The sequence below is a fragment of the Acipenser ruthenus genome, chromosome 7 (genome assembly GCF_902713425.1).
Source record: "Acipenser ruthenus chromosome 7, fAciRut3.2 maternal haplotype, whole genome shotgun sequence".
NCBI classification, from domain to species: domain Eukaryota; kingdom Metazoa; phylum Chordata; class Actinopteri; order Acipenseriformes; family Acipenseridae; genus Acipenser; species Acipenser ruthenus.
Window position 1 is genome coordinate 44497999 of NC_081195.1, and position 13389 is coordinate 44511387.

General features: G+C 36.3%; 1 protein-coding gene and 1 long non-coding RNA gene across 2 annotated transcripts; one reads left to right on the forward strand and one right to left on the reverse strand.

The window, feature by feature from the left end:
* Positions 1–343: 343 nt before the first annotated feature.
* LOC117415345 (uncharacterized) lies at positions 344–2615 on the reverse strand. Its single transcript, XM_034025572.3, has 5 exons — positions 2365–2615; positions 2242–2275; positions 1784–1954; positions 1177–1254; positions 344–810 (listed from the first exon to the last, which is right to left on the reverse strand). The coding sequence occupies exons 1-5, from the start codon at positions 2475–2477 to the stop codon at positions 559–561; spliced, it is 648 nt and encodes a 215-aa protein (XP_033881463.1). The 5' UTR covers positions 2478–2615; the 3' UTR covers positions 344–558.
* LOC131737512 (uncharacterized) lies at positions 2615–6437 on the forward strand. Its single transcript, XR_009329161.1, has 4 exons — positions 2615–3086; positions 3506–4042; positions 4869–5088; positions 5757–6437. It is a non-coding gene; the product is annotated as an uncharacterized LOC131737512 (long non-coding RNA).
* The last annotated feature ends 6952 nt before the right edge of the window (positions 6438–13389 follow it).

The following is a 13389-nucleotide window of genomic DNA, read 5'->3' on the forward strand; positions in this document are numbered from 1 at the left end:
AGAATTTTAACTGCATATCACTTAAAAATTAAAATTAAAAAGCAAATAATAGCTTTAAAAAAACAACATGAAAAACATTAGACTTTCTTACTGTTTATTGTACATTTGTAGGTCAAATACATTGCACAGAAAAAACACATGGTAGTTTGAAACATGTATAAGCAGAGGCTAAAATTTAACAAGAATTTTAACAACTGCCTTTTATATACAACATTATTACAATTGTACCTGTGGCGTTTTTCATAAATCGAAAGGAACTGTAGTTCCTCGAACCAAGTTAGCCGTGGTGAGAGAACGGGAGTTCCTATCTATACAGTATAAGATCTGAAAGAACATTTTCATAGCAAAAGGAATGCAGGATGCCTGGTCACTATCTGTGTACCAGCTGGCATAAAGAATGTTATGTCACAGAATGTCTGTGACTGGAAGCCATGTCTATTTCTTACTACCTTTTGTGACAATTCAGGGTCCTCTAAAAATGCTTTGATCTGTGCATGTAAAGGCAAATGAAAGAAAAAGTTTCCTTCTTTCAGACTCCTTTGCTCTATCCATTCTTTCTCACAGTAAGTGCGTTTCTTTACCTAAGTAAGATTCACAGAAATTGCAAACATAATGTATTTCTACAAAATATTTTAAACCTTCAAACGGTTTTTCTAAGTGGTACCAAGATTGTGGTACAGTGCCTTTACCAGCCAATAGATTAATAATGTCCAGCATGTCAGAGACTGCTTCCTTGGTAAGCTTGTGCTTCATTTTCAATGCCATGAGCAGCAGGCCATTCTGTTGTTGAGACGAATACACTTTGTCATCCTGAAACAGGGAAAGTGTTATTATTTATTATATATTTTAGGAAATGTATTTTATATCATGCACATATTCATCCCATAATTATATCCACAGTACTGAAATACAAAAAGTCACATTACAATCTTGGATTTGTGTGCAGTTCTGTAAGGCTACATTATTATAATGAGATTACAGTACAGTGTTTTTATACAAGTCCACATCTTTAAATCTACATTACACCCAAAACAAATTTACCCTTAGCCAACTTTCTATGATCCTTTTCTTTTGAAGAAAGAGGAAAGTGTCCTTCATTACCACTAAAAAGAATGCCGATTTAAAATACACTATGCAGTGGGTACTATAGGGTAAGACACAATAATATACACAAACCTCTTGCAGGTACTTTTCTTGTGTAGATTCATCAAGAGAATGAAAAGGTTCACTGCCAGGATTCTCAATGTCCTGTTCCTGTAATTGAAAAATATGCACATTTACATCCTATACAGTTTGTGACTCTCCCCAAGCAATGGGAAAATTACACTATGCCATCATACTCGTCTCATATCATAGCACCATCACACTCATTTTCAAAGCTATCATGATTGATTCCTATTTTTTCATTAACATATTTATGTATTTTAACAATTAAACGTTTGGTAAGGCTATAATTAAATCTACATTTATAGTATTACAAATATACATGTACTGCAATTATATTGTTTCTATTTAGTGTTTTGTAAAAGCTCTAAAATAAACATGATATTATTGAGCAGATACATTATTACAATTCATGAGCAACTATTAGATTAACATATTCCTGCATTTGTGCCTGTATACAGACGTTTATAGCTTTAAATGGTCACATTTATTTTAACAGAAACAGCAAAAAGGTAAAATTTAAATTTTAAAAAAAAGTTTCTATTAGATATATTACTTTATATAGCATTACACATTATACTACATTAGCACATAATAACAAAAATTACTAGCACTTTACCGTGGTAATTGACTCAAGATCTGCATTCTCCTGTTCATTTGGGGTTATTTCAGGTTCCCGTTCTTCTGATAGATTACTGGATTCTGGTACATCAACGTCTTCATCAGTTTCTAGACTGTCATCATCTTCAATGTTGCTTACAGTACGAATCTCGTCATGTGTTAAAGAACCCTACAAACGCACACCCACATATAAACAGTAAATCAATTGCATTTAACAAAGTACAAAAAATATTATACACAGAATAAGCCACACAGTAATGTGCAATCAACTACCAAACACGGCCGTTTGAAAATGAACTACTTCCTTCAGAATTAATCCTAAATCATTTGTAGCGCTTTCTATTTATTCTACAAAACAAATAGTAGATCTCGTTATTTCACTTGTTTTACTATCATTTTAACAGGTTTTAACTGTGCCTATATTATGTACAGCCTAGGTTGAAATACTTTACTCACCGTTGTTTCTGCTTGACTTGATTGTTCCTTGTTCCTATAAAATAAAAATAAAGGTTTAGAATATATACTATCGTATTATGACTGAACAGCTTTAATAAATTAAACACTAGTGAAGCTACTTGCCTTATCCTTTTCCATCGTCTAAGTGTTCTTCCTGGAACAGCCATTTGGTCAGCCAGGTAGCGTTTGTAGCCACGCTGTGCTGTGGTGATATCGTTTTTATTATAATGACTCATAATTTACAGCCCACGTGCCAGCCTAAAAAACTGTGTAAAAGTACATTGCATGGATTACTTAAATCACAAGCAGCCAACAATGAGAAAGACATTATGTTAACACTACAGCAGCTCATGTGCGTTGGCTGCTGTGTTTGACGTCGCACACAGCTCCTCCTACTTTCAGTTCCGTTGTCTGACAAATTCGCTTTCAAAACACTAAAGGAAACAAAATAATATATATTTATCTAGCCAAATTATTAATTAGAAACATAAAAGGAATCGGAGTTTTCATATTTCTTTTTTATTCGATTTATTTGTATTTATCTGGACGTCGTATTTTTTGGCCGACAGGAAGTGAAATCATCACACGTTTCGTGCTGACTTTCAGTTGGGAAGGTGCACAGAGAGACGGAGCAAGCATGTTCACATTAGTAAAGTGGGTAAATGGCGACGATGACGGTAAATTGAGTGTAATTCCTACTGAGTGGATTAAAGGATTTAATATAGAGGATTTTGAAGAAGAAGGCGACGAAGATGAGCGCCATTATGTCGCAGAGTGGAGAAGAGGGAGTAAACGACCACGTGAAGGATGGCAAGCTTTCGATTGTGAAGTGGAGAAAGTGGGAGGTTAGTATACCATATTTACCACAACTTTGAGATATAGAGATGCATTAGCAATTACGATCTTTGTAAGTAGTAAAAAATGGAAATACATATTTTAATCGTAGGTTGAAAAAAAAAAGTTAATTACTGTATCACATGAAGTCAAGAAAGGCCAGCAACAATAGCTATGGCCTAGTAGTAGTACTGCATCCCGAATTTTAGGTGACTGCTGTTAGATTCTCTGTATAAATTACTCATTTGGAAGTAATTAGAAAAAAATAAGCACACTACATAAATTATAAATGTAGTAAAGTTATTATTATTTTTTAAATTTTAAACAACCAATATCTTCCTAGTTACTTTAACATGTAATACTTTTGAAATACAAGAAAACAACTTGTTGAGTATTGATTAATTATGATCCTTTCTGTTTCATTTTTAAGAAAGACAGTTGGAACTTGTTCAAATGCGTGATGCAATGACAAGAGCAGAAGAGACTCCAGCTTTGAAAAGAAAGAAATTTCAAAATAGCAGATATGCTGATGACTCCAGCAGTGACACCAAAGACACTCAAGTGTGCCAGGTAAACATTGCTATTTAACATTTCTGTTAAATTTTAAGACTGAACAACATACTACATTTATTTTAAGGTGTGATGCAAGGACCAAATCAAAACTTTGACCCACTAATCATAAGTTACAAATCTGGTGCTGATTTTGAAAAAGAAAAGACGAAGTAGAACAGAGAATTGCAAAGGTTTTCATAAAGCCGAATATTGTATAATTGCAGCTATCCCTGTGATATTGGACAAAATTGAGGAGCTAGGAAAGAGGGACAACTCTGGTCCTACTGACCACTCTATTGACAGTGAGGCAAATTGTCTTTGTGGAAGTCCACGGTATGCTGCGTCGTCTGCAGGATCAACTGTGTCCATATCCTCAATTCCTCAATCACAAGGAAATGGAAGACAACTTGACAAGGTAACAGTGTGTTGTATTACAGGCAGTGGTATATGTCAGTGAATCATTATCCTTTTTATAGCTTGCAAATTTAACCCAATTTAATTGAAAACTTAATATGAATTTGTAGAGCAGTAATTTAATTAGTTTTATTATACTTTACCATGACACTTCTGCAGTTCTTTAACAATTAATGACTTTTGTTTTGGCTTGTACATGTCATCCACAACAGACAAGTAGATCATTATTGCGTTTGTGAGGACTGCATCATAGGCTTAAGCCCTTTTGACACTGGCACTCCGACCCGGGTCATGACACGCTTATTGGTGACCCGGGTAATTTTTTTGCTACTGTGAAAGCACTTACCCGGGTAGGAGGCGACCCACTTCAGGAGGTCCGGGTCGAGCGAGGCGAAATGACGTTTTTTTTTTTAGTCTGCACATTGCGTTGTTGCCGCTCCTGACCCGGGTCGATAAACTGCAGTCTGAAACCTCTCGGCCGACCCGCTTGACACCGTGTCAGTGACAGTGTGAAAGCTGCTTTATTGTAACTGGGTTCTTGATGCTATAGAGGTCATACATGCTCACCCAAAACCAGACTCTTCAAGGTCAATTCTCAGTGGTGTATTTTACCTTATTGACAAGCACAGACTTTTAAAGGAGCCATAGATAGCATTAATTTTAAATCAAGGCTTATAAAGTCATGATATTTGCAAGGACACAATTTCCTAGAATCAAGAACAAGCTAGAGGATTACCCGAATCCTGGTTTTGAGAAAATGCCACATATTTATGTTTTTTTCTTGGTTTATTTGTTATAAAAATAAAACTTATTTCTTCTTTAAACAGGTGGAAATTCATCCAGGAAGTGGAGTGTATATAGACCAGCTGGCTTGGACAATAACAAATAAGGCTACTTCCTACACTTCATTTGTGAGAAATGCTATGCTCTCTGTGTTTGACATTGAAACTTTAGTAAAAAGTAATTTACGTGGTGGAAGTGGCAAACGACAGAAACATGGGGAAAGAAGAGAGGCCTTGGATCCCAACAAAGTGAATGCCATATACGGTGAGTGTTTTTAAGAGTTATTAATTAAATGCTTTTAAACCTTCTTTTTGTAGATGTCCATAATTTTTCTTCCATAGAGCCTATTTTCACTTAAAAATAGTTTTGAATTCAATATGTTTGTTATTATGTATGTATTTCTTAGCAGACATCCTTATCCAGGGCAACTTACAATTGTTACAATTATATCACATTATTTTTACATGCAATTACCCATATATATATATATATATATATATATATATATATATATATATATATATATATATATATATATGTATATATATATATATATATGTATATACTATAATTACTGTAGCAATCTAGGTATAGCACCTTGTTCAAAGGTACAACAGAAAGGTCCCCCACCTGAGATTGAATCCACGACCGTCTGTAAATAAATGTATGGTGCTATGAACAGGCTTTGTCCTGCACTCACTACTGTACTGGTTGACAATTGAATATGGATAGGTAAACACTAAAGAATTGCATTTAGTTCTCAATAAAAATGGGTTTCTTAGCATTCAAACATCGAAACAAACTGAGCTGGTCAGTAGTAAGAGTGTACAATTGGTTTTTTTTTTAACTTGCAAAAAATGGTGATTCATATAGTGCTTTTGAATGTTATATCTCAAGTATGTATTTTTTAAAAACTTTCTTTTCCTTTTCAGCTGCAACTCTGATGAAATTTCCACTTGCCACCAAATCACAGCTTGGTTCTGTAATTAATGGGAAAATAGCTGAACTTAGGTATGGAATAAAGAAACGCACACAAAAATACACAAGGCTTTAATGATACTAACTGATACTGGTACTGGGCTTAGAAGTCATAAACTGTGCGGTAGTTCTAGTTCTGTTTTAGGTTGCCCCTGTATTTTATTTAGATGTTTAATTTCGAAAACAAATGAAACATCCCTTATTAAAGTTTTCCCTGTTGACTTTATTGTAATGTTTTTGCACTTTTACCATTGATTTACCTTACTTTTACCATGGTTTCCTACGGTTTTCAATTATTTTAAGATATCTTCAAATATTTCAATATGTCTGTTTGGCGAGCTACAGGGCCAAACTGCCAGTTAGAGATACCTTCAAATATTTGAAGGTATCTCTAAATGATGATTCGGCTTGCCGTAAGAAATAGTGTTAATTTACAGTAGTGTTATTGTATCTATAGTGATAATGTACATGTGTATATCCGAGAAATATTAGGGGATGAAAGTAATGTTTTTTTTTTAAGTAATTCAGTGAAACTCCAACTCTGTTTATAACAAGATTGTAAACAAGATTTTGCAGTCGCTCAGATGAGGGCTCAAACTGATAACTGTTCAATAAAGTTTTATAAATTTATAAAATGGGTGCATTTTATTTATCGTACTACTGTAGCAGTCCACAAAACTTTGCAAACTGTTATTGCATGTGAAGTGATCAATTTGTATTACTCTTTTCCTGCATCACACGTTTACATATGTAAATTCACATTTTTCCATATATGAGTAAATACATTACCAACACAACATTTTAATTATGATATCATACATTTATTGAAATATATATTTCTATATATGTTATTAGTGTGTATATATATAATAACATGTATTAAACATATATTTTTGACATGATACCATGTATTCATACTATATAATAAATACATTTTAAATGTATGGTTCATATGTGGTTAATATATTATAAATATATTGTAAAAGTATGAAAACATGCAATATACCATGTATTCATACTATATAATACATACATTTTAAATGTATGTTTCATATGTGATTAATATATTATAAAAGTATGAAAACTATAATTAAACTACATATTTTTCATATATTATTATTGTATTGTTACATATATGAAATCCAGCCAATTTCTATATATTAAAAATGTATTTAATATTTTTTTACATATATTATCCACTTAACATTTGAATATATTATTTTGTCATTCAATATATTTTAAATAATATATTAAACATATATTTTTCTTCCGTATGGGGTGCCATGACAGGTTTACCAACTCACAGGCTCTTGACAGACTTGGCCATCCTTTTTAGACTATTTTTAGTTTTGATGGAGCACTTACAAGTTAAAGATAACATTGAGAAAAAAATAACTTCAATTTAAAATGCATGTGAAGGGCATTCCCAAGGATGCAAGACAATTGCATTCATCCCTCTGCATTGTGTGTTACAATCATATTATACAGTATCTCTAGCAGAGTGTTTGATCGTGAATTTTGAATTCTGTGGAAGGAAAATGGGATTGATTATACTTCTTTTGCAACTGGCAAAAGAAGTATAATTATTATTTATTTCTTAGCAGATGCCCTTATCCAGGGCGACTTACAGTCGTAAACAAAAAAATACATTTCATTTATGAAGGTTTGTAACACAATACAAGTGTGGGTTTCTGTTCATGTACAGTATGTATGCACCTGCCTATTTTGTGAGTCCTCATATTTTGCCTCTTAAAGTTAGATATATACGGTACATTTTAGATATTGACCCTATTATATAGAAATCTCATCAGAATCCAATACAACTGTGTGTCAGAGAACGAATGAATCCTAGTCAACAATCTCCCTCCCGAGCTGTGAGGGCGCTATATAGCAGGAACAGTGTGCCCAATACTGGATTGTTTGGCACTTCATGTCAGTAGTAAGCCGGCCATCCAGGAAGGGGGTGGAGTCACAATACCATAAGTCATAGCCTTAATACGGTAGGCGATGTGTCAGTCATGGATTGGAGGATACATGACTGCTCTCGCTACCGAAGGGGGCGTGACTAAGGGTATTTCAGAGGATGTGACAAAGTGATCTGCTCCTTTGTTATGGTTTTACAAAAGGACCAGGAAGGAGTAAAAGCGAACCGTGAGTTTACGTGCTGTATTCTGTCTAATAATTGTTAATTGTTTGTTATTGTTAGATGGCTAATCACCGGGAGCTGTGACTAGCTGCTACTAGGCCAGCTCTACACTCGGACAACACGTCACCACTGTTCACCATTCACTGTACTTTACCACGTACACTAATAAGCACTCACTCTGGACTTGTGACCGTGTTTGTGTTTTGTGTATTATTCCGGGACTGTACCCCTTGGTATTACCTGTGTGACACACATCGTTGTGTAGAGCCAGGTACTTATTATTTAAGAGTTGCAAGCCCACAACCCAGCCAAATAAAGGAGCTGTTTAATTGAACTTTTACTGTCTTGTGTGAGTTATTCCTGAGCACTACACCATCTACAACTGTGCACAGCAATCTACCTTTTGCACATTTTTTTAAATTAGCTGTAAGACCCGCTCTTTGAATACAGCTACAAGTCTGGTTAGGTGAAAAACTATACACAACTACATCATTTATGTACGCAGCAGCATACCCTTGATGAGGCTGTAATACTTTGTCCATTAACCTCTGAAAGGTTGCCGGTGCCCCATGTAAACCAAATTGGTGCAATTCAGGGTCAGAAAAGCACTCTTTTCTTGGAAATAAAGTGCTAATGGAATTTGCCAATAGCCCGTTGTAAGCTTGAGAGTCGAGGTGAACTTAGTGCACCCTAGTCAGTCTAGGAGTTAATCCACATGGGGCATTGGATAAGCAAATACACTGTTTTGATGAACACATCTTTTTTGCATATTTAAAAGTGTTTTGTTAGTTATGCCCTCAACAAATGATCTCCAAAGGTTCAGTACTAAGAGACGAATGATGAAGCTGTTGTTTGTTTGTTTATTACCAACATTGTAAAATAGTTTTCTGCTCATGCATCACTTGCTTTAGACCTCCTGTCTTCCTTCTCAGAAAGACTAGTCATCAGTTCAATTGGTAGCTTTTACTCTACAGAATCATATTTTTTATATTTCTTTTCATGTGGAAACAGATAAGCCGCTTGTGTATCTTAGAAATAAAAATCCATTAGCTTAGTTTACATGGTAGAAAAATATTACTGGTTTGGACAGTTCAATCTGAGGGCTGTTTTGTAACCCAGGCCTTTCATTGACCCTGTGGCAGGCTGGCGTGTGTGGTGACGTCACAGACCTGGAAGAAGACACACAGACAGCACTGGGGTATAAAAAGCACTGCTTGCGCGTTTAATAAAGGAAAATAAATAAAAGGTTTGAACAAACTAAAACACTTTTACAAAAACAAACAGCACGTTGGCCGACAACAGACAGACAAGAAATAACTAAAACAAGCATGGTGCTGGTGTTGAACCAGCACGAGTAGCAATTGTTTCTCTATAGTTATTCTTTTTACCTCGTCTCTCTCTCTCTCTCTCTACTCCCCTCCTGAACACTCCCCTGGTGATGGGTGTGTTTTCCAGCTCATTCTATGGTTTATACCTGAGACGACTTCCTACTTTTGCCACCAAGCAAGGGTACCTCAGATTGATCTTAAACCACACTGTATAGCTGTATCTGTATACAAAGTTAATTGTAATGTCAGCATTAGGTTAGGAAGAACTTACATATTTAATAAAGCAAGTAATAAAGATTGCTGAAGTCCCAAAGAGCACTTTTATATTGTCAATTGTTATAAACCTTTATAAAATTGAACTAGCTCTTCATGCTGCTCTTTGGTTTATTTAATTATAGCACATAAAGTATGAATGATTGTGCATGTCTACCACGGTAGCAGACTGAATATCTGTGCATATGAATAGGGTGGTGTCACTTTCCCTGAAAAGTCAATCACATTCCACTGTGGTTGTTAAATTATACATGTATTTTAAAAGTGTATTTGTTTACAGCAAACTGCAATTTGCACCATTTTGGGAAAGTAAATTAAGACTGTTAATGATCAAACTTGTTACTAGTTTTGGATCACAGATTTTGGTATGGCATTTATATTTCCAAAGAAGAGAAGTGTGAAGAATGTTTGTGCTTTTCACTTGCTTTTACCGGTTCAACAGTCATCCACCGCTTGTTTGGAATCACTCATGAAAGGAAGAGCGTGACCCAGCAAACCATTTTGAAATGCCAAAAGAATGCAAAGTGCCAGCAGAATGCAAAAGATATGTTCCTATTACCTTGGAAATGTAATATCATCTCTTATCTAAACTTTAAAAAAATGAACAGAGAGCTTAATAGAGCAGCACATGTGTGACAATAGGGTGTCTCAGTTAGATTAGTTTTTTTTTATATAGTTCCCTCAATAATGAATGAGAACATTATGCCTGACAATACCTATCTTTTTGTTTATGTTGTCAATTGTTATAATCAAAGATGAAAGACAAAAGAACATACTTCACCCATGTACATCTTATACATGGCTGTAAACAGCAACAGTTTACCTAATCAACTATGCATTAATAAACATGACTAAATAAACCAACAATGAGAGTAATTAATCTTCATTTAGGGCATGGACTCTGTTTGCTTACGTTTGTACTATCCTGAAAGATTCTGACTAGCAGAAATCGTCTTCAAAGAAAATATTTCACACACAAAATGCTAATACTAGACCAGTAGTGCTTTCTCTGTGGTTCAGACTAACAAATTTAATCCATTAGCACCGTCGAAGGCAAAGATAAACCAAATAAAATGACAGGTGAAGAAATATGACAAAGTGGCATTTTAAAATAGATATAAAAAGCTATGTATACAATTTAAAAAAAAAAATTAAAAAGTATTTGTGGCAATCAATAAATCCTGTAAACTTACCTTAAAAGACCACCAAGAGGACTTTGAAGACAATCTTCAGTCTGACATTTCAAGATCAATCAATCAATCAATCTTTATTTTATATAGCACCTTTCACAGTGGACCACCATCACAAAGTGCTATACAAGATGCAGTAACAAGAAAATCCATAATACTTTAAATACAGAGAAATGCATAATACATGATATACAGTAAAAAAAATGCATAATACATGATACAGTAAAAAAAAACAACAATGCATAATACATTAAATGCAGTGAAAAATGCATAATACATGATAGTAGCATAATACATGAAACAGTAGCAACAAGACAGCAGTGTGGAGTAGTGGTTAGGGCTCTGGACTCTTGACCGGAGGGTTGTGGGTTCAATCCCCAGTGGGGGACACTGCTGTTGTACCCTTGAGCAAGGTACTTTACCTAGATTGCTCCAGTAAAAACCCAACTGTATAAATGGGTAATTGTATGTAAAATAATGTGATATCTGTATAATGTGAAATAATGTATAATGTGATATCTTGTAACAATTGTAAGTCGCCCTGGATAAGGGCGTCTGCTAATAAATAAATAATAATAAATAAATAATAATAAAGACAGCAGCTAATAGCAGATATCAGGCTTAAAAAGCATGGATAGCAAGAGAGAACAGGTGGGTCTTGAGAGTTGATTTAAAGTGAGTGATGGTGGGAGCATCACGCACCAAAGCTGGGAGAGAGTTCCAAAGAGTTGGAGCCATAAAGCTAACCGAGCGTTCTCCAAGTGTTGTGCACTTTTGCTTGGGGATAACAAGCAGGCCAGAGTTGGAGGACCGCAGCTTGTGGGCAGGGACATAGCGGGTCAGCAAGTTGAGGAGGTAATCAGGACCTGTGTGATGAAGGGCATTGTAGGTGAGCAGGAGAGTTTTTAAAGTAATCCTGAACTTTACAGGTAACCAGTGCAGCTGGGCAAGACTGGGGGTGATGTGATCACATTTTTTACATCTGGTAAGGATCCTGGCAGCGGCATTCTGAACTAGCTGCAGTCGGTTTATGGTGCATGCCGGGAGACCACCATATAGATAGTTGCAGTAGTCGAGAGGAGACAAATGCATGACAAAATGGAGATGTTTTGAAGATGGTGGAAGGAAGATTTGACCATGGAGGAGATGTGGGCATCAAAGGAGAGGTTGCTGTCAAAAAGTACACCAAAGCTTCGTACTGCGGGGGAAGGCAGCAGCAGACAGTTTCCGAGGTTCAGGGCAGCTATATTGAGATTCTAGAAGGAGTTCAGATTTGCTAGTGTTCAGCTGAAGAAAATTAGCAGACATCCAGGCCTCAATGTCTTGAATGCAAGCCGAGAGTCAGACCATGGCAGAGGGGCTTCCAGGGTCGAGTTTTAACTGGGTGTCGTCAGCATAGGAATGAAACATGAGGCTGTGTTGGAGGATGAGGTGACCCAAGGGAAGCATGTTTATATTGAAGAGAAGGGGCCTAAGAACAGATCCTTGGGGGACACCACAAGTGACCGGGTTTGCGACACCACTACATCCAGCATTGAAAACAGACTGCATGAGCACGGATAGGTAAGAAGACATCCAGGCTACACTACTGGCTACAGCCCTTTCGAGAGTTTTGGAGAGAAAAGGGAGGTTGGAGATGGAACGGAAATTAGATAAGTCAGCCGGGTCGAGGGAGGGTTTTTTGAGTACCGTTGTAACTCGGGCAAGCTTAAGGGCAGCAGGAACCGAGCCAGAGTCCAGGGACAGATTTAGAGTGTACATAATGGAGGGAGTAAGATCAGAAGCACAGAGACGGGCAAGGTTAGTCGGCCAGAGGATCAGGGGGCATGTGGCAGTAGTTGATTTCAACAGTAGGCTGGAGATATCAGCAATGGAGAGAGGAGAGAAGGAGGAGAGGGCAGGAGGGGCAACCGGAGGAGTCAAGGTGGTCAAGTAGTAAACTGGGTTTGTGGTGGGAGAGCGTAGAATAGATGTTGTCAATTTTTTTCTGAAAGAAAGAGAAGAAATCATGACAGGTAAGAGAGGAGGATGAACGGGAGATGGATATGTCAGTGGCTGGATGTAGGATTTGGTAAATGGTCTTGAAGAGAACATTGGGTTTACCATGTCCCATAGTTATGATTGGGATCCAGACGTTGGGTGTCAGAGTAGGAATGAGGCCTCTAGTAGCCATTGGGAGGGATTTGGGAAAGATCCTCGCTCCACCTGTCTTCGCTCTGACTGCCCCAGCTCAGACTGCCCTTGGATGTGTGGCCCTTAGACTGCCACAGCTCAGACTGCCCTTGGACGTGTGGCCCTTAGACGGCTGGTGCTTAGAACGGCTGGCGTTCTAAGACACTGTTTGCCAAGTTATACTATCCTGTAGGTCTGGCGGAGTATACTTAACACAATATTCTGATAAACCTCATGATTCAACACAGCCCAAGGTAAATTGACATTAGAGGAATGAAACAGAGCATTTGGGACATTTCAATCTGGCATGACAGTCTGCCCGGTAGCCAAATAGTTTCATTACATTTTATTTATTTATTTATTTTTCATAAATTACTGGACTAAATCAACAATTTAATGTCAGGCACAACATTTGTGAACTTGATTTTGTATATATTTTAGATAGATAGATAGATACTACAATTAAATTATATATAGA

What these genes read in the sequence shown, in the direction of transcription:
- LOC117415345 (XM_034025572.3), bottom strand. Translation starts at nt 2,477, where the DNA reads ATGAGTCATTATAATAAAAACGATATCACCACAGCACAGCGTGGCTAC. An exon ending in CAAGTCAAGCAGAAACAACG is followed by an intron (nt 1,955 to 2,241) that starts GTGAGTAAAGTA and finishes GTGCGTTTGTAG; the next exon opens with GGTTCTTTAACACATGACGA. An exon ending in ATCTTGAGTCAATTACCACG is followed by an intron (nt 1,255 to 1,783) that starts GTAAAGTGCTAG and finishes TTTCAATTACAG; the next exon opens with GAACAGGACATTGAGAATCC.